This window comes from Falco cherrug, chromosome 18 (genome assembly GCF_023634085.1).
Source record: "Falco cherrug isolate bFalChe1 chromosome 18, bFalChe1.pri, whole genome shotgun sequence".
Taxonomy (NCBI): domain Eukaryota; kingdom Metazoa; phylum Chordata; class Aves; order Falconiformes; family Falconidae; genus Falco; species Falco cherrug.
Genome location: NC_073714.1, coordinates 4,530,600 through 4,551,284, shown reverse-complemented (window position 1 = coordinate 4,551,284; position 20,685 = coordinate 4,530,600). Strand labels below are relative to the sequence as shown.

The following is a 20,685-nucleotide window of genomic DNA, read 5'->3' as shown; positions in this document are numbered from 1 at the left end:
TCAAATGGTAAGCTATAATTAAATAGCACAGAAGGCATAAAAGTCTGGGTAGATTTCTTACCTCCTAGAAGATAATGTTTAGACTAAACTAGATCCTCATGACTTAAACTCTCAAAAACAGAAGCTCTGAATTTTACTAGTTATGGGATCTGAACCTTGGAGAGACATGTACAGAGCAGTTGGTGTTACGTACCATCAGCTTCACTGCTTGTAATACAAGTGCAAATGTTTGCAGGATCAGAATCTGGTTGTGTCATTTGGCAGCTTTAGAAATGCCATGTACCGAAGACCAGTTGGCTTTACAAAGTTGGGTGTGTTAATAGTTCTGTTTCACCAAATAAAAAAAAAAACCAACAACAAAACAACAAAACACCTTCTTCAGGTTATTTAATATAGTTCAGAGAATTGAACTGTCTTTCCAAGTTATACTGAGCTTTTAACTGCTTCTTTCTTGCTTTATGGGGAGAACGTAGGAATAGTCAAATTAGATTAGGCTCCTCGTGTATTGTATCTTCGCTTCCAGCACCAAATGCTTTAAAAGAAGGCACAGGAAACTTTGCAGGAGGCAGATGTTTTGATTATTGACCATCCCCAAGACATATTTTCCTAATAACTAGTTTTATGGCTGTACTGATAAACTCCAGTCAGGGATTCAGAATCTGGTAAGTGAGCTTCTACATTATACACCATGGTTAAAGCTAGTTCTTCCTTGAAGAAGCCTGCAGTTGCAGCCCCTAATAATATAACCTGTTTTTATTTTTTAAATCTCATAGCTCAGTGCCACTTTCAGAATTGGTTTGCGCTAATTTATGTAACTCTAGGTTGAAAGTAGCCTGCGTCAGCAATATATCCGCGTCCTTGGGCAGCGTAGACTGCCTTTGTAGTCTTCCCTGAGCCTGTACTAGACAAGGTTGTTAGTGCACATGTGTTACATGACCTGGGTACTACTCTGGTTCTTACAGACTCCTGGGTGTTGGAAAAATGGTCCAGTGAGTGAAAGATGGTCTTGTACCTGCTGAGCATGTTGGCTTTTATTCTTGTGTACTGTGACTTTTTTGGCCCCTCAGCTTCTCAGCCTGTTGGATAATAATGCTGCATGGGTTAGGTGAGTTTCTCTCTGCATGTACTTTGAAAGCTTTGCAAACAGTGAAATTTAGCTAGAAAGGCTAACGAATAAAATCAAATGCTATAATCAAGCTCATAATGACCGCTCAATAACATAAAATTGATTTGATTCAAACCCTGTTGAAGTCAAAATGTTTCCAACAATGTACTAGGCTTTGAACCATTCCCTGTAACTTCCTGTATTTTTGTGTGTGGTTAAATTCTGCGTTTATCCCAACAGTGAAAGGTTATTGGAAAGGCTGAGGTGGCTCTGCTTACTTACATCAGTTATATGAGGATGAAAATCGGTATACTTTCCCTATCAAAAACAAATAGTTCTTTGAGAAGACTGGCCTGTGTGTGTATATGCATATATATGTATGTATATGCCTGGGAAATGACAGAACTTTGGAAGCTGAAGCTTTTCTAGGTAGCTAGCCCTAGCTGGAGGCTGTTCTTTCAGCCAACCAAAACAGTACAACAAGACGGGCATTAGATATGTGCCCCCCCCCCCCCTTTCTATTAATCAGAGGCAAAACTGGCACATTTAGAATTAAACACAATTGGCATATTCCTGTTACAATACTAGTTTGCATCAAAGTAGTTTGCATCAAAGTAGCTTGCATCCGTAACTTCAGAGCATCCAAATTTAAGTGTTAGGCTGTACTACTTGAAAGAACTAAAGAAATTTGCAGGTGTTTGCAATTCTCTTATTTTAAAAACACTTTAAAAATCAAATTTTGTATCTAGCAAGTTGCTTAGGGTTTGCTGACTTTTAAGCAGGTGAAGTGTCCCTGTGGCATCGCTTCAGAGTGACTATTCATGTAATTAAAGTTAGACACCTGTTTAAGACAGAGCTGCATTGAGTTGAGTCAAGAAATAAAAATTAGGCCCTTGCTGTACAGATGTTTAAGCATGAGGTTAAGCATGTGTATATTGTCAAGTAATTCTTGTAAGACCACTCGAGTGACTAATATAGGTTAAGTGCCAGTATAAGAATGTCTGTAATACTGGGGGCCACTTTTTATTTGGTTCATATGTTAATGAATGAATTAAATTCTGATCTCCAGTCTACGCTTACCCAGTTTCTTGTGGAGAGGCTGTGTGACAGCTGGACTTGGGTCATAAATATGTACCTGGAACTAGAAAGGCTATGATAACCTAAACCTCTCTTCTTCCTGGTGAATATTTTAGATAGTTTATATACAAAGACATATTGAAAAGCTGACCGTGATTGCTTTCCATAAACTGCAAAATGAGAGAGAGGATCCCAGCACAAATATACACCCACTTAAAGTATTTTTCCTGAATGTGCTTGTTGCTTCAGACCTCCATGTGGTTAGAAAAACAAACTTCAGCACTAAGGCTTCTCAAATCTGCATTATAAAATAAAATGGAACATACACTCCCGATGGTAAAATATTATTTGCTAACGTGTTCCAAAAACCATGCTAGGCAAAAGGCAGTAAAAGTATCTTTAAAAAAAAAAAAAGTTGGATATAAAACCTAGCAGATGTGTTTTTCTGTTCTAGTGAAAAAAGCACCTACTTACTGGAATGAATGGGAGACTCAAAAGAGGATCTGATGGATACAATATTTTATCTCTTTTGGGAAAGTTGAGGTGGAGAAGTTATTAAATGTTTACTTAAGCATTTGTAGGTTTGAAAGCATTCCTTTGTTCACTGCTTAAAAATTTAATTAGTAGAATCTCTGAAACTTGCACATTTTGTAAGCGCTGATCAGTGTGGAGAGTTGCCTCCAGTAAATAGTGCCTTTATGATACAAGAGGGAAGGGGGAGAGAAAGAGGGAGAAACCAGGTATAGCTCATGATTTTACAGCTATAAAACCATGTTTCTGGTTATTTGCTAATAGCGGGGGAGGGGGGAGGGGTGTTGGTGGAAAGGATCAATTATTTTATACTTGGGGATTAAACTTTTTCCAGCAATCAAACAGGGGAGTTTTCATCTGAGAGAACCTGCATGTTGATTACATATATTATATAATAAATACAACCGAAAGCATTTCAGTGCTTAAGTCCTTGTTTTGCATTCTCCATTTGCAGTTAAGAGCTCTGTTTGCTTTCATGATTTAGTTGCGTGCACCTGAACTGCTTTAAACCTCTCATTCAAAACGGTTTAAGAAGCTGCTTTTTTTTTTTTTTTTTTTTTTTTTCCTTTTCTTTAAGCTGTGATGTTCATACTTCAGTTAAATCGAGGGTCTGGTAAATCAAGAAGAGCCTTGCATCAGTGGAGCAGACTTCTGGTCCAGTGCTGTACGCAGTGCTCTGCCTGCCCTCTGTGCACTGCTCACTACCCGAGGCCAGAACACAGCCTGTTCCTGCTCCTTGCAGCCCCGTTTCTGTTGCAGGCTATCCCGTGCGAGTAAATATTTTGTTTATGCTTATGTTAGGCTCTTGAAAGTTATTTTCGGGGACTTCTTTGTTTGTCAGATACCGTTATCTTGCCAAAAACGTGATTGATGTGTGCTTGAACATGAAGCATTTGCATTGTGAATGGCTTGAAGCTTAAAGGAACATTTATAACAGACACATATTTCTAACTGGTACACCTGTACCAGAAAAATGAACCTTCCAGTGAGATTACTGGGTAAAGAGGGAAAGATTAGTTATCCTTCTCCATTCTGGCACTGATAATTTTAGCATATGATTCGTCCCCTTGAGACACCTGAAGGACGGTGAATTCTCACAAATGAATAGGAACGAGAATGAAATGTTTCTTTCCGAGTGTTGTCTTTAGGCGTAGTTTAACTTTCTCCTTGACGTTTTCCCCTTAAACGTTACGAGAAAACACGAGTAGTTTAGAGTTATGTATATTTAAAGGGCTCCGATATTATCTTCAATGCGTATGTTTCTTCCTGCTGGGAGTTACTAGGATGTGTCGAGTCGCGAAAGTTGACTCTGGTGAATAAAACGTTGTTTAAAAACCTACCGACAAAGCCGAGCATCCCGCTTTACCACGTCAAACCCGCCTCACCTGTCAGGGTGACCCCGACATGTGCAAATGAGTGTGGTGGTCTGGCGGGGGACCGGCCCTTCCTGCAAGAGGAAATGAGCAGCGCCCAGCGAACCAGTTGCTTTTTCTTTTTTTTTTTTTTGCTTTTTTTTTTTTTTGCTTTTTCCTCTCTTTAGGACGAGGAAGCAAATCGCTCGAAGCGATTCCCAGGAATGCACACCGCGCATCGTGCGGGAGCGGCAGGAGCCCCGGGCCGACACCCCCCTACCCCCCCCCCTACCCCGCCTCCATCCCGGGGCGGCTCCGCGCCGCGCTGGCTCCGTGCGCCGCCGCTGCCGGCCGGGAGCCCCGGGCGCTCCGGAGAAGCCTTTCCCCGAGCCTTCGCCGTGCTCTTGTTCGCGGAGCCGGGGCCAGGTGCGGCGCAGAAGATAAAGCTGCTTCAGGCTTCCTGCTCCGTCCTCGTCCGGGCTTGCGGGGCTTTTCCCCAAGCCGACGCGCTCATCCCTGCTGGATGCCAGTTACCTGCTGGGGGAATCGGCACCGTTAGCCGAACCGCAGGGACCTCTAAGGTGCAAATCCAAATTAAGCGGTGGTTGCACTGGTGTAAATGCTGCTTGTACTCAGCGAATTTACATCAGAAGAGTCTGAGAGATGGGCTTTTCACGAATTGTTTTTAAACCAAGTGCTTGAAACGGGGAACCTAGAAAGGGAGTTTATAATGTCAGAAGTGTTTAGTAACTCCTGTCCTCTTAAGATACGCTGCGAAGGAGAGAAACTTAGTTGGGGGGAGCAAATTCTCCCCTTGAAAGCCCGTCCTGTGGCAGGAGTCGATGAGCCGAGCAGGCGCGGGGCTGTGCCGCCCGCGGCGCAGCGCTTCCCCGGCGCTCACAAAGCTCCCCCCGCGGCGGGGGGGGGGGGGGGGGGCGGCTTGCCCCGCGGCCGGCAGGCCCCGCTGGGGCAAGAGGGGAAGGCTCCGTTCGTTTGTCCCCGAAGTGCAAAATTCTGGTGGCAGCTGTTTGGGGCGAAGGGAGTGCGTCTCCTCTGACCCGCGCCGCTGCCCTCTGACCCGCTATGAATCCCTAAAAGCCGGGCTCCCGGGGGCCGCGGCACACGAGTCCTCATTGTTCCCAAGGCTGGCACGGTCCCGCCGTGCGCGCCCCGTCGCGCCCCGGGCCGCTGCAGCCGCTGGGCTGGAACTGAACAAGCATCTGGGCTGGATCCGACCGGGCTCCCTGTAACGCCTGAGAGGGACAGACTCGGCTTTATCACCGCGAGCGAGGGACCTCAGTTGTTAGGAAACATTTTCTCTTTAGGAATACATCGGCCAAGGTTAGATCGAGTGGGAATTCCGTCCCCCTCCCCTTCTGTCCCTGCCCCAGGTTTAAGAATAAACGCAGAAACGGTCAGAGTGGCACTGCCAAAAATGATCCTAGTACAAAGAGGGGGCTTTTATTCGAGGAAATGTACCCACGCCTATTGCGAAATAGTTAAAAAAAAATCATCATAATATGCCTTACCTCCGCCTGTACATTTACATAGTTTTCTCACTGCTTAGTCTTTACATTGTTTTCTTACTTTCTTTCTGTATAACATCTTACCCTGTTTGGTGGGATTGGGCTTTTTTTGTACTGAGAAATTGCATCTCAAAGATGCTAAACTCACCTCTTGAAAGGTTGGCCTCCACTCTAGAACGCCATCAAACCGCTGTTGCTTTTCTTTAACGTTAAAATAACGCTGGCCTCGCCTTTCGCTAACCTGGCAAAATCGCTCACTGCATATTTATCAATTTGGGGAGGTGGGTTAGCATGGAAAATTTCCTTGAACAAAGATTGTGGGAGATGTATTAGTTCATCTGATACCATGTCTGTCACTTATGTAGACAGAGTAATTTGGAGTCCTGGCTTTGCCCTCGATCGTGCCTGAATTAAGGATACATTTTTATGAAAGTTTTATGGGAAGATTTAAATTTGCGATTTTTTTTTTTGAGACAACTGTATGAAACTCCATGAAAATAATCCAGCGTTTAACAGAAAGGTGGCTTTTTGAAGTGCAACCGAACGTGGATGGTAGGAGTTAGGATTTATTCTGAAATGGAAATTGTAGTTCTATACCGTTTAAAAAAAAAAATAAAGCAGGTTAAAGAGAGGAGCTGCTCATAATGAGTCAAGGAAATCCTTGTGCTGTCCCTTTAACTACCGAACATCTGATTCCCTCATCTGGCAGATGGTCTCTGAGCACAGATTTGCATTCATTGTCTTGAAATCTGTTTTCGCGTTGGTGTTATATAGATTTCAGAGGCAGATCTATACACAGATCAGAATACAAAAGGGCCAGGAGGAAAATATCGCCAAGGCAGAGTGGTTTTAAAAAAAAAAAAAAAAAAAAAAAAAAAAATGCAGACCAGGTACCGTCCTGGCTCACAGCGGGCCGGGCTGGGGAGAGCTCCGATTTCCATGACTCGGAGATTTTGCCTGCAGAGCATGTTATTAAAAGTTTTCGGGCTAGACCTGACGGCCCGCCTGTAGTGACAAGTTGGGGGGCTTCTGGGCGCGTTGCAGTCCCTCGCTCGTCCTCGCCCGCGGGCTCTGCATGCACGCCCGCAGGCAGCGCTGCTGCCGCCCATTGCGGCCCCTCTCAGCGCTTCTTTCTTTCAAAATACCGCGCCTGAAGCAGCGCAGCCAACTACCTGTGCGATTGCTCGCTTAGCACAGCGCGGAACGGGTGGAGAGAGACCGCTGCTTTTAACGCAGTACAATCGCCGTGCGGCGGGACTGTTCGGTGTGGGGCTGACGGGCTATGACGCTGAACCAGCAGCTCGCCCGGCCGGGCTGCGGGGCGCGGGGGCTAGCGCGGGGGCTAGCGCGGGTCCGGGGCCACCGCCACCGCCCCCGCCCCGCCGGCAGCCGGCCCGCTCCGGCCTCGCCGCCCCCGCCCCGGGGGTGACTGCTCGGAGCCGGGAGCTGAAGCCAGTGCGGAGCGGCGGCAGGACCGCCCGCAGCCCTCCAATCGGGGCCGGCTATGCAAATATCCACCCCTTATTTGGGTGCGGGCTCCTCCCCCTTCCCGGTATGTCTGCTCCCATTGCTGTAACCCATTCATGGTGACCGGTTTGGGAAGGACTGTCTCTTCCCAGGCGTAGTGTGTAATCAGACTCTCGTTAGCTCCATTTCTTCCTTTCTTTTACAATTTATCCCGCTTTTTTTTTTTTTTTTCTCTGGATTAGGCAGCAATCAATCCTTGTGTCTGCTGAGAAACAGGTGATCCTTGTTAACAGCGATCAGTTTCTGGATGCAGTTTCCTCTTCTGCGTTTGAAGGATGATGATACCAGGCAAGACTGAATCAGCATAACTTTTACTGTGCAAGAGAAAAAACTTTTTTCCCTATTTGAAGACATTAAAACCACGTAGCATTTAAAAGCAGAAGAAGTTGGTTTTAAAGCTGAACTTCTCCACTTTCCTGGGATTTGTGTGTGTCAGTTTCAAAGGCTGCGTCTTTTTTTTTATTATTTTTTTTTTCTTTTCTCCTCCCTTATCTCCCAAAAGGAAACTGTTGCTAGTTGGAATAGACTTTTTAAATGTTTGGGATTCAAGATACTTTAGGAAGAGGACCAATTCTGAAAGATAAATCTCTAGGTTCTGAAATGGATTCCGTCAGGTCCTGGGTCAGAAACGTTGGGGTTGTGGATGCAAACGTAGCGGCACAAAGGTAACCGTGACTATTTCTCCCCTACTTCTCCACCCCCCCCGGTTTTTGTGTTTGGTTTTTTTTTTTTTTTTTTTTTTTTTTTTTTTTTTTTAAGCAAGCCTTTTCTTTACTCCCTGTTGTGGTTTCCATTTGATGTTAAATTTATTTTCTCCCTTTCTGTCCCCCTCCCGGTCTCTAGTCAGTGAAAATTCAAGGTAGCGCAGCTAGATTTAGAGAGAAGCGCTCCAACACCGGAGAGCACCAAGAGTCCTAAAATCCAGCGCGGGGATCAGATGACCGAGAGATCGGATCGCCTTTTCTTTTTCTGCACGAGGGAGGTGTGTGGGTGGGTGGACTGGTTGTACCTAGCGGTACAGGCTATCCCTTCCAGCTTTCTGGGTCAGACAGCCGAATAGGAGCGGACCAAGTTAGAATTAACTTCAGTGTAGATCCTTTCCCCCGCCCTCCCTCCTTGGCCCATCTTGTTTTACTTAATGCGAGGGCTGTGCAGCTACCGTGCGTAGTGGGCCCAATGCTGGCTGAGTAACGCGGGCAAGGGGCGGTTTGCCGGGGGAGGGGGCGCCGGCAGCCTGGCACTGCGGCGGGGAGCCCTGCCAGCCCAGCCTGCCTGCAGCCCTCCCGCTTGCCTGCCCGCAGCACCTGCCTGCCGTGCCACGGAGCCTGCCCGTCCCGAATGCCACCGGGCACACTGTGCCACGGAGCCTGCCCGTCCCGAATGCCACCGGGCACACCGAGCCCGGGGGCTTCTCTGCGTGCCGCTTGTTCGGGCGGGTTAGCGCCCCCCCACTCCCCGTTTTCCCTTCCCAGCCAAGTCAGCACAGGACCGTTATTCCAGTCTCTTCCCATTAGGGAGTAAGATGATGAAAACCCTTTTTTACCTAAAAGTGGTGCGGTTTTTTCCCCCCCTCCTCGCTCTCTAGATACTTTTTTTTTTTTTTATAAAAAAAAAAAGGTAGTAGCGTCGGGAAAGGGGAAGGCTAAATTGGTCCCGGGAATAAGTTAGGTTTTATTTAGTATAGAGACAAGGTGAAGGGCATGTAACAGCAGATGGGACTTCAAATGAAACAGGGACGTTATAGAAATAGTACATCTATGCCCCCACCCACGGCATGAGCCGTGAGCAAGGTTTTCCAGGCTCTATGGGAGGAGTTATCAAGAGTTTTATGAATGTCGATAGACGGTTTAATAAATACGAAGAGGGGGGGAGGATAGGGGGGGAGAGGGAAGAGGTTTATTCCTGAGGAAACCGAAAGTAAAAGGAAAGTGGAGGTGCAGTCGCATGGTGCTGCTCTGTGGCATCGCCAGGTTTTCTTCAGAGATCTGTAACAAACCAAGAAATCCCAGTTCTTACATGCAGAATGAGTGGAAGCCCCAAACTAGGTGCAGTTGTGGTGGATGTGGTGAGTCCACACCGTACCTGTTTGGCAATGGAAAACACAGGGAAACATTCGTAGTTCCCTGAAAGAGTCAAACCACTTTTGCCAATGCAGTGGAACTGTTTTGGGGACTGAAACCCGAAGCAGTTCTGACCCTAACTTGTCTGGCAGGTAGACTTAATCTGTGTATTAAGTAATATGGAGGTGCTCGTGTGCATCTATTTTCTCTGCAGTAGGTAGAAATCGGCGTTACGGAGAGGCAGCTGCAGCTAGTTTCTCTAAGAAATGGGGCTGCAGTTGGAGGTGTCGTGGATGCGCAAAAGCATCCTTTCCTCAGGCGGCTGATCTGTGGGAAATGTCACTGCATTTTCTGCAGTCAGGGATGAGAATTGGGCAAGGGCTAATTAACTTGAGTCTAAATTCTTTCAATTGAAATCAGAAATCGAAGACCCAGGCATCAGTTCAAATAGGTCAGTGGCTAAAGACTACACTGACAAACTTCGCTGCTGAGGGAAGCGGGCGCTCTGCTTGAAACTAGTTGTCTTTCACCTAAAATGTACGTGCCCTCAAGCTGACAGTCCGCTTGTAGGAAACGTTTTGAGGTCGCTTGTCTTCTCCTGCAGGAAAAGTGAACAATGCTGGGATGTATAGATAGCACTTCCAGACTCTCTGACATGTTACATCTGCTTCCCACTCCGCGCGTTGCATTGCGAGGAGGTAGAGGAGGAAGCAAAGCGCTTGGCGATAACCCATCCCTCACCGTGCGGGCTCTGCCAGTTCTCCTTGTCCTCGGAGCATAACAAAGGCGCCGGGGCCGAGCCGCGCGGTGCGATGCCAGCTCCGGGCTGGGGTCCCCCGGCCCCGGCCCGCAGCCGCTCCAGCCCCCCCGGCCGGCTCGGAGCGCGGAGCCGCCGTGCGCGCCCGCCGGTGACAAGTGACTCCTGTAACCTCCTGCGTGCGGCACTCGCACAAGGTGGGCGATTCCCGGCTTCTCTCCGAACGTGTGCTGCCTTTTCTGTTGTTGTTTTGCTGTTACTGCTGCACAACCTGGTAATGTCTTTGTCTCTCCCCCCACACCCCATCCCGTATGTTTCCTCCACAGCGGAGTAGCTTTGTCCAGAGCTCACTTTGAAAAGCAGCCACCCTCCAACTTGAGGAAATCCAATTTCTTTCACTTTGTTCTGGCTCTCTACGACAGACAGGGGCAGCCCGTGGAAATAGAGAGGACAGCTTTTGTGGACTTTGTAGAAAATGATAAAGTAAGGCTTGTTATCTTTCTTCATCCTCTTCTTTCCTCTCCAAATTTGACTTTTCTTCTCTCTCACTGAGCTGCGAACTTCTAATACCTGTTGTCCCTAATAAAATACGACCAGCTTTTTGTCAAGGGTTCAGGTGCTTTGGTAGAGCTGTTGCCCTCTGTGTGCTGCCGTAGTTAAAAAGGCTTGCGAGCCTCTGCTGTACCGGGAGTACAATGGGAATTTCATATACCTACTAAAAATAAAATTAAAAAAAAATCGTGGGGGATAAATGCGCCTTTTTAAATTTTTATTTATCTTTATTCTTATTTTTGGTACCTACCAGATCTGCCTAGTTTTATTAGTACTCTAATAGACATGGAATCTGACCTGTAATGTGTCATATTATCTGTTGAGCTCGATTATATGTATTTCTTAAGACTCCAAAGTCAATGGCAGGACTTGAAAAGCATTTGCTTTTGGATTTTAAATCCATATGTTGACTGCTTCACATTGTTTTAAGAATTATTTTCCTAGTCATGGGCAAGATTTTTTGAATTATGAAGGATGCTCATAAGTAATTATCTTCTAGGAAATTACAGTAAAAACCATGCAAGAAACATCCCTGTCACACAACGTTCAGGAAATAAATATCAATAATGTCTCAAAATAACACTGTGGCAAAGTAATGAACACATTAAAACCAAAACCGCTGAGCTTTCCCGCTATCAATCTGCTTGATGTAACTGACTTGAAATGTACAAATTCGTCTCAGTGTATTGACTTGAAAAAGTTGAGAGCATAACAGCAAATAAGAGAGGAAAAGAAGTTCTTGAACTCTTACAGGAAAAGATGTCAGCAGTACTTTGTAGTTTGTCCTGGGTCATTCGGAAGGTTAATACATCCCAATCAGTGGATTCACCTCTCAGAATTTTAATGAACTCCGTTGTAATTTCCATCACGATTATCAGCTTTTGCATTTTAAATGTGCCAAGTATAAATTCTGCAAGAATTTTTTTTTTTTTTTTTTAAATTCTATCTTTCAGGAGCAAGGCAATGAAAAGACGAACAACGGTACGCATTACAAGCTCCAACTCCTTTATAGCAACGGTGAGTCCCCTTTCCAGTCACCTTCTGTAGGTTGCATAGTCAGGCAAGGTTTGTAGGTGCTGTCACTATGATTTCTAAAACACACAGAAATTCCCTTGCCTGGTGCCCCTTCAGTGTAGGGATGGGCTCTGAGGTTTACCTGGTGTGGATGGGCTTGGGAAGCACGCTAGGGGAAACAAAACTAAATGGTGTTTCTGAGGATGTTCAGTAAAGCACTAGATGAAACTAAATGGTTTTGTTCTTATGTTTAGGGAAAGCTGTACGTAACAGCATTATTTATTACTCTTCTGTCTCGCTCTAGGTGTCAGGACTGAACAGGATCTGTATGTTAGACTCATCGATTCAGTCACTAAGCAGGTGAACAGAGCTCCTATGTGCCGTGCTGTCCTGTCCCACCTTATCCTTCCTGTTCTCTTAATGTTGCCCCGCATGTGTTTTATTATCTGGTTCATTTTTGTCTCTTGTTCATCTGTATTGCAGATCTCATTTTTGAGGGCAATTGAAGAGTAATGCTCTTAAGTCTCCTTTTCCCCCCTCTATGGATTGTAGGTTTTGATCCACTTTTTCTCAGTATTTACATATAAGCTGCTTTCCCTGCTCCTAAAGTCTTTGGGGGAAGGTATTTATTTGCAAGGAATAGTGAGCAATGGTAAAAAGCCTTCACCTCACATCTGAATATTATGACCAATAAGTAACTCTCTGATGCTACTGGCTTACCACTTTTTTTTTTTTTTTTTTTTAATTTTTGTAGCCCATAACTTATGAAGGACAGAATAAGAATCCTGAAATGTGCAGAGTTTTGCTTACCCATGAAGTCATGTGCAGGTAAGATGACTTTATTAACGACATACCATTTGTGAAGTCGGTTTCCATAGGTGCCAAAACAGCCTTTCTGATGAAGCTGTAGGTAGGAAGAGTTTGCTTTTGTTTGTTTCGTTAAATCAGAGAGATTCTTTGTGTAGGAAGCTTTTCTTTTTACATGCGGATAATATTTGATTTGGGTTCAGTACAGATATTTGGGTTTTCTTTATTTGTGGCGTGGGTTCTTCTTTTTTTTTTTTTTAACTGCAAGAGATTTAGCAGTCTGAGCTGCACTGTTTTGCTTTAAACTAGGCCTTTGTATGTGTTGTTTAAATCAAGACTTCTCATATGCTTACTTCTTACAAAATTCCTGTTCATCTTTTGAGAATTAGCAGTTTAATTTACAGGTTTTTACCTAGAAATTGAAAGGCATTCTTCATGTAATTTTCTCTGCTGAAATATTTTAATTTTCTTCATTGAATTATCACCATTAATGTTCTTTAATTTTGCTTAGTTCTACTCCAACCAGAAAAGAATCCCATCAAACCCGAACACAAATCTTTCTTTTCTATACTGTGTAAGCATTATTTAGGGGGCTTCCACCTTTTAATTAAAAAAGACCCTACTTTTAGCATGTAAAGTTATAAATTAGAGGGTAAAATGAGTTGAGGATGTTTTTAATAACATTTGTATAAGTCTGAAATTACATGTACCTTATGTATGTACATTGTGCTTCCATGGTAACTTACTACTTTTCCTGTTCTTGCATAATTAAATTTTTTTCAATACATCTAACAATGCAAACAGTCAATGCTCTTATATTAGAATGTGTTAAATTGTGCATAGAATGTTCTTTCACAAAATGAAAGGCAAACCCAATCTTGACTTTTATTAAACACAGTTTGTGATTTATTGTATTAGTGGGAAGGGGTTAAGCTGTTGGACTGAATGTTGCTTCTTTTAATGTTGCAGTTTGCTACTCGATTTTTTTTAAAGTAGCCTTTTGAGTTAATAAAGTAGTAAGAGCAGCTTATTGAGACAGACTTCTTCTTTAAGAGAGGGTCTCAGTTTCAGTACTTAACAATTATGTCAACTATTCCATTACTTTTAAAATAAACGCTATTCTTATTGTATCTGTTGTGCTTTTCTCTCGTTAATTAAGAAAATGATCATTGTTACTTTTAACCAAGATTCACATACGTACACAGGAGCACAGCCCATCTCATGTAGAGAGATGCATGCTGTGCGCTCTGCCAGGACCTGTAGGTGTAGCAGCAAAGGTGTACCAGAAAGTAACGTATATACCTTTGCGTATATCTAGAACTTGTGTGTGGATTTAAATATATATGCTATCTATATTGTTTAAAAGTCTTTGCTATAACTAGGTGAATTTTAGAGAAGACAGATCTTTGAATTGCTATGCAGTTGGGTCCTGGTTTGTGATAGCAAAATAACAGTTAGCATACTTCATCTTTCTCCACTCTTCCTGGAGAGAGTGCAGTTCTATTTTAGAAGTTAAACTATTTCAGCAAACACCAGCACCTTCCCAGCCAAAAGTACTTCAAAATAATTTGGCTTTTTCCCCTGCTTCCTCTCCACGCCTTTATAATATCAAATGCTCTGTTCAGCTTTTATCTACCTGGCTTCTACTGATGCCTATAAACATATTCCATGCTTGATTTAAGGTAGTGTTTTACAAATGTAAACCGCTATTCTGATTATACTGAGCTCTTCTGCTTGATAGATTAGCCAAGGAAGAATTACAACTCAGAGACGTCCTTTCCATGTAAAACACAGATTAGTGAGTGAAATCAAAAGCGCTCTGTAACCTAATCAAGACATTTGGTTTTAAACGTCATGTTTTCCTAAAGTATCTCTGAACAGGACGCCGCATATTCTGAAGAGCCATTACACGTATCACTTTGAATAATGCCAAGGGAATGGATCCAACTCCAGTTAAACTTGACATTTTATTTTATTTCTTTTAAGTACAATAATCAAATCTTCCTCATTGTGTGCCGCTAAAGTGGCAGCATCAATTTTTAAAGCCCCTAGTTTAGTTTGCATTAGTAACGGTATATAAAAATTTAATGCAATGTACCCGCTCTGCTGTCCAAATTGATGCCTACTGTTTTTAAAAAGAAGGGTCTGCCTGTCTTTCTGCTCTTCTTCCAAGCCTTGCTAGCTGAAGGTAGGCTTTTTTTTTTGGTTTTTTTTTTTTTGTGTGTGTGATCACACACGCAGATATTCTTGCTGTATAGAGGCAAGTGCATCCAAAACTCTGCATCCTCCACTCAGACAGTGACAGATGCATGCTTAGCAGGAAAGTTGTCTAAATATTGATACGGCTACAACAATCTGTCATACCAATTGAAAGTTAAACTCTCGACTCCCAATAATTAGTGCTTTCAGCGAGAGGCTCTATTTATTTATTTGCAGATCTGAAATTTTCCATTTGGGTTATTACGGCCTAATGGGAACTGTTCCTATTAGTTGGGTCTGCCTTAAATACACAGTCTTTCTCTCCGATGGTTGGAAATCAAGGTAAACATTCTCCTCTCCTGGAATAACTTTTTTCTCCTCTTCTTTTTCTTCCAATTATCGACTAAGAGGAAACTAGTTGTTATGCCGCTGCCAGCAACCCCCTATGCCCTCAATGCTCAGAGGGTTAAAAGGTATTATAATTTGAACAGAAGTAGTCTCAGGGCCTACAGCTGGCTAATAACAGAGTTGTATTGAGTGCAAGCAAGCCCCACAGCTGTGACTTTCGCCACAAGGCTCAGACTAGACGGGAGCTCTAATCAGCTGGGCCAGGCGGCCACTGGGGCCTGTGTCTTTATCGGCCAGATGGTGTGAATTTAGACACTTTTGTTATGCAATTGCAGGGAGGAGTTGGGGAGAAGAAAACAAAACAAAGGCCACCATGCTGTGAGCTTATTTGAGTTTGAAATTAGAGACAGATTTTTTTTTTTTTTTTGGGGGGGGGGGTAGTGTGAGGGGAGGGGAGTTGAGGGTTGAATTTTAAAACCATTTTAGTCAAGGGCAAGGAGGGAAAGGATGCAAGTTTGCCTTTGACGTGAGCCTCCTGGAGCATTCCGTTTGTAGATCTGGTGTTGTCTGTGGTAGCTTTCTGTTTTCTGTGTGTGTTTCCAGGTTTTTTCAGGACTGTTCACAATGTGTAAACCATTATTTTCCCCATATAGATCTAGTTAGAGGGGAAAGTATAATAAGCAAAGGTGTAGAAAAGAGAAGTCTTAGACCTCAGTGTTCTTGTTGAAGCAAATGAGCGTCTCTAAAGGTATGTTCCTAGCACAACATTGTAACAGAAGTGTAAATATCTGTGAAGTCATGCCAATAATTTGCTTTATAAGAGTATTGTAGGCTTGATCTTGGACCACCAGAGTTTGGGATTTTTGCCATTGACTTAAACTGGAACAAGCCAATTCTTTTAAAGACAGCACTTGTAAAACAAACTCAGTGGAAATGTTGGTGCTTGGATACTGTGATGAAATGCTTGAAAACAGGGATTTAAAGATTTGAGAGGTACTTTTGCTAAAATGCTGGGCTGAAACATCCTCAGCCTTTAAAAGTACTCTTGATTTCCATTGCGAACTACTCATTTGCTGGAAGTAAGCGATTGTTTTTCCTAACTGAGACATTTTTTCAGATACGTTTGGGCTCAAAAAGTATTATGGTCAAAGAGAAAAAAATCTAGCGCACTATCAAAAATCTGTTACCTGAGTGTGATAAGAATGTAGGTATTTTAAAAATATTTGGAGAACTTTAGGTGTAAGCCACAGTTTTAGAAGGGAAATTTTTAAGTATTACAAATGTGAGGTTCCTAACTGTGAGAATTGTGTGAACCAAAATAAACCGAGATAGGCTCATTTTAGAATGCACCCACGTTGTACTCATTCTAAAACACTTACGCCAAGAAATGGTAACCTCTCTGGGAAGAGTATAGGAGCTGACGAGATGTGGTGGAGGTACTGCTGGTGCATGCTGCTGGAATGTTACTGTGGTGCACTGCAATCAGAAATATTTCTTATGACCATCTGCATAAGTTACATGACCAAAGGATGTCTCCTTTAGTATTACTGCAAAGAGAGGAAATGACTGCTGTTTCAGTTAGCTGTAACCCCTCCCCCCCCCCCCCCCCCCCCCAAGCCCAAACCAAAACACTACAACAATATTCTAAAAATTGAGTTCCTTTTGTTGTTTTATTATAGTGGCATGTAAACCAGCAAGTCATTTTTTCCTGGTGTTATTTCCAATGCATTGTTATATTGGACATGCTAAATTTTCATTCTTCTGAACAAGGGGTTTCTGCTTTTTTTGGGAGTTTATTTCTTTTTCTATAGAAAATATCTCACATCTTGGCTTTTAGTACAAAAATATGCAGTTCTTTATAACCAATCATTAGGCAGTGAAATGCATAAGAGAAGCACTTAAAACAAAATTGGGGGAAGGAAAGAGTGGGATATTCTTAGCTGGTATGAATTACCATAGCTTCACTGAAGTCGATGGAGCTATGACAATTTACAGCAGCTAGAGGGTCTGCCCCAGGGATTTTTAAATATTTAGTGTATCCTTTTATTTTAAAAGGACTAGCATCGATGAATAAGTGCAGGTTTCAGGCAAAGGGAATGTAGAAATGTTGAAACAGTTAGAGCTGCTATTCAAATAGATTTGCTAGTTGTATCTCATCTTGCTGGGCAATTTCAACTTGCAAACGGGAAGTTCCTGGCACATGCTGTAACTTAAGGAGAAAATGCACGCATTTGAAATTTTTCATATGTGAAAGAGTTTTTTTTGCCTAAATGCTTATTTTAGGTATTTATAATTGAATATTAGGCATTTAAGAAAAAGCGCTACTCTTTCATATTTTGTACTGCCTTCAGTGAATTCAAGCATTTTATTTATTTATTTATTTTAAATTCCTCTGCTTGGAATTGCTCCCCAGGTGGAAAAGTGCAGGATTTGGACTGACCATAGAATTTTGCAAATATATTCAGCACCTATTATATCACTTTACAAAACCCCAAACAATTTCTTGATTCCATATGTGTAAAGTTGAAGAACCTCAGCAGAATGTGACTAACATAATTTGGAAAGACATTTGTGTAACTTAAGGCAGAATCGGGTCTGGTGACTTCTGGGGCATATAGGATTTCTGATAGTCAACTTCAAGTTTTGGATGCCTCCATCCTCCCCCTCCCACGTTAGCTTTGGTTGGAGCAAACTATCTGAGCATCAAGATGACTTACATCTTCTAACAGACTTTTATGTTGCTACGAATTTATTAGAATTGAGAGTTTCAAAGCAAGGACTGTTTTTTAAAGTCTGTTAAACTTCTGATACTCAGCTGGTGTATATGCAAGGAGCATTGCCCCCGTCAATAAGTATATCGGTGGAAATCAAATAACGACCTGTCTCGATTTTTTGTTGTTGTTGTTCTTTCCTTCTGTTCTTTTCTGAAGAAAGTTTCACTGGGAGTGAAGAACTTCAAATAGTTCCCAAGTGTAGGTTGCATTCTTCTGTACCATCTCTGGATACATCTGTGTTCTTATGTATGCATTGGTAGGTGTGCACACACACATAGTTGACTCTGTGCGTATGTGTGCATGCACATATACATCAATGTGGACGTGACGTACGTGGAGATCATTCTGCAACACATACCCTACTGCGAGCTCCTGAGGGTGACAGTGTTATCTTGTGTTTTCTTACCAAGTCAGATAAATATATTTATGCTGTGAGCTTATAAGAGAGAGTTCTAACTTCAGTATAGTTGCGTTGGCAGCCACACAGTATAAAATGTGTATAGATACATGCTTAATCTCAAGGGTTTATCATCACTGAAACGATTGCAAAGGGATTTACAGATGAAATTGCAACCTGAAAAACATCTCTTCAAATCCTTCGTAGGACCTAAGTATGTTCATTTGCTGTTTTTTCATCGGTGCTACTACAGTGTTGAAGTTTTCTGTGGGCATATGAAAGTTAGGCATTACTAGATATTTAATAATCAACAAATCTGTTATTAGAACATAACAGATCATTAGGTTGCTTATAGTCAGTTCTAACACCTTCTTTTGATGGACTTTTAACCATACAGAACACATGATACTCATGCCTGCAATGTCATTATGACATCTGTTAGTAGTTTATTAAGCCTTTATAAATAGTACCTCAGTCTAAAGCGTGACCGTATTGCTGTTTGGTTTTAGCTGGGAATTTCAAAAAATGCTATGGGGAGCCAAGCGCCAAACTCCAGGTAGAATTGACTTGGGCACCCTATTCTCTTAGTTCTTCTTCCTTCTGGAAAGCCTAGCCAGAATGTTCTCTGTTACTCCTAGGCATATATTGAGCCCTGAAGGTTAGCAGACAAGACCTTTAGCTGGTTGCCTTGCTATCGGCTGTCTTGGCAATTTTTTTTATCTTGGTTTTCTTTCTCTAGCCGGTGCTGTGAGAAGAAAAGTTGTGGCAACAGAAACGAGACTCCGTCTGACCCCGTGATCATTGACAGGTAGGAGAGAAATCTTCGTTTTCCCACAAAAAAAACCCCTCAAATTGTTGTTTGCGCTTTGAGGTGGCTGAGGGTCTTTCTTGATGGTTCTCTGTCAGTGTCTGCCACGCGGGGATGTCTCTGTTTCATCATTCTTTACAAAAATGCCAGCCTAAGAGTTGGTTAGCTTTAGGGTTACCTTGACAAAACTGTTGACGTTTATCTTTTTAAATTAAGTGTATCTTTGTGTATGACTTTCTTTGTGACCGAATATTCCGTGTATGCACCTGGATTATCTTCTGCTCACCAGGGATATGATCCAACTGGATTACTGACACAGATAAAGCTTTGAGCAATCTAGCAGCTTCTTTAATGAAGTAACAATGTTTTTGTAGATATGTGGGGAGGAAGGAAGGAGTGAAAGCACAATCATGACATACTAGGCAGGGTTGAAACTGGTGGTTTGGAATTTGTGAGCAATTTTATGTAGAACAGCAGCTCTGTATGTTACTCAGTTCCAGATCCAGGTCTAGGTTCTGCTTGCTGGTTTCTAGGTAAATAATATAAATAAGGGAGAGCAGCAATGAACTGGCATGTTGAAAATCTTATTTGTGGAGGCTTAGAAAACAAGCCTGTGGAACTCACTGACTTGAGGTGTTTGGGATCTGGAGTTCAGCAAGATACACCAAAGAAAAGAATAGCCAGAGCTATTCCCAAAAGAAATACACAACCAAGACCTCCAGAAGGAGAACAGTAAATAAGGAAAACTCGGGAAGAAATATTTTTCCCCCAGACTCTCCTATAGTAACTTTTTAAAGAGTTTCTTTTCCCTGTAGCAGGTGGTACATGGGGCCGGTGGAGAGCTGATGCTGAAATGGATTGATTGTGGATTCATTTTTTATGTCTGTATGTGCCTGGCATGTTCTGCCTACATTCTACTAAGCATTATTTGTTACAATATTTGATGTGAATTTGCTTTGGCATTCAGAATGGTCAAGCTGGTCTGAAGAAAGATTTACAATTATTTCTTTTGTTTTTTCATCACAGAGTTAATCTAAATAATTTTGAAGCTTTGACGATACGACGGGGTTCTTCCACTCATTTTACCCCGTGGTTTTCCCTTTTAATTCTGTACTTAGAAGTTGTGGTTGGGGCCAAAGTTGGAAATTCCAGCAAACTGATTTGTTTGTGTGGGTGTGTGGGGCAGCTTCCTGACTAGGAGCAGAAGTCTTAGATATGCCATCTTGACCTTTCCTATGAAATTTGTAGCTTATTTTTGGCTGTGTTGATGTTTGGTATGAATCTGCATTTGGGAACTTTCCAGCCCGAAGCCTGAATTTTCTGAAACTTGTCTCACTGCTGGAGAAGCAGCATGACGTAAGGCAGTGTATTATTAACCTATGAGTTAAGGCTGCGAAGGGGGTAGTCACTACCACTAACTGAATTTGTCATCTTGAGCAAGCTGTCCATTCTCATGCAAAATGAAGATTCTGATGCTTTCTGTGGGGATTTGAGATCTGTTGATGTAAAATGAAATGGAAGTGAAACTATTAGAACAGTGTTACACTTTTCAACAACTCTGTGTAAAATGTGCAACTCAAGTCATCTGTGTGGTCAATGAGTCCTAACCTTTCCTAACTTGCTCTAAGCCTAGAACTTTTATTTGTAACTCCCCTGCTAACAGCAATAGGCGTTCTGCCTGTAGGCATTTCTTTTGCATGGAAGCATCCTCTAGGTTCAGTCTGGCAGCTTCTTGTTGAGTGTCAGTTCTTCCCTTTCATCTTTCTGTCTGTATGTCTCAAAATTGCAAGTGAAATCTGGAGTTCAGTGGTGGCAATAATAAGGTAAATGAGAGAAATAGCGGGTACAGCC

General features: G+C 42.7%; 1 protein-coding gene across 8 annotated transcripts in view; it reads left to right on the top strand.

The window, feature by feature from the left end:
• The first annotated feature begins 7,652 nt into the window (after positions 1 to 7,652).
• EBF2 (EBF transcription factor 2) overlaps positions 7,653 to 20,685 on the top strand; it is a 143,958-nt gene continuing 130,925 nt past the window's right edge. For all 8 annotated transcript variants that reach the window (XM_055696075.1, XM_005439673.4, XM_027806089.2 and 5 more), the window contains exons 1-6: positions 7,653 to 7,783; positions 10,262 to 10,418; positions 11,441 to 11,504; positions 11,806 to 11,861; positions 12,256 to 12,329; positions 18,766 to 18,834. In XM_055696075.1, the coding sequence (XP_055552050.1) occupies positions 7,653 to 7,783; positions 10,262 to 10,418; positions 11,441 to 11,504; positions 11,806 to 11,861; positions 12,256 to 12,329; positions 18,766 to 18,834 (551 nt within the window). The remainder of the gene's footprint in view (positions 7,784 to 10,261; positions 10,419 to 11,440; positions 11,505 to 11,805; positions 11,862 to 12,255; positions 12,330 to 18,765; positions 18,835 to 20,685) is intronic.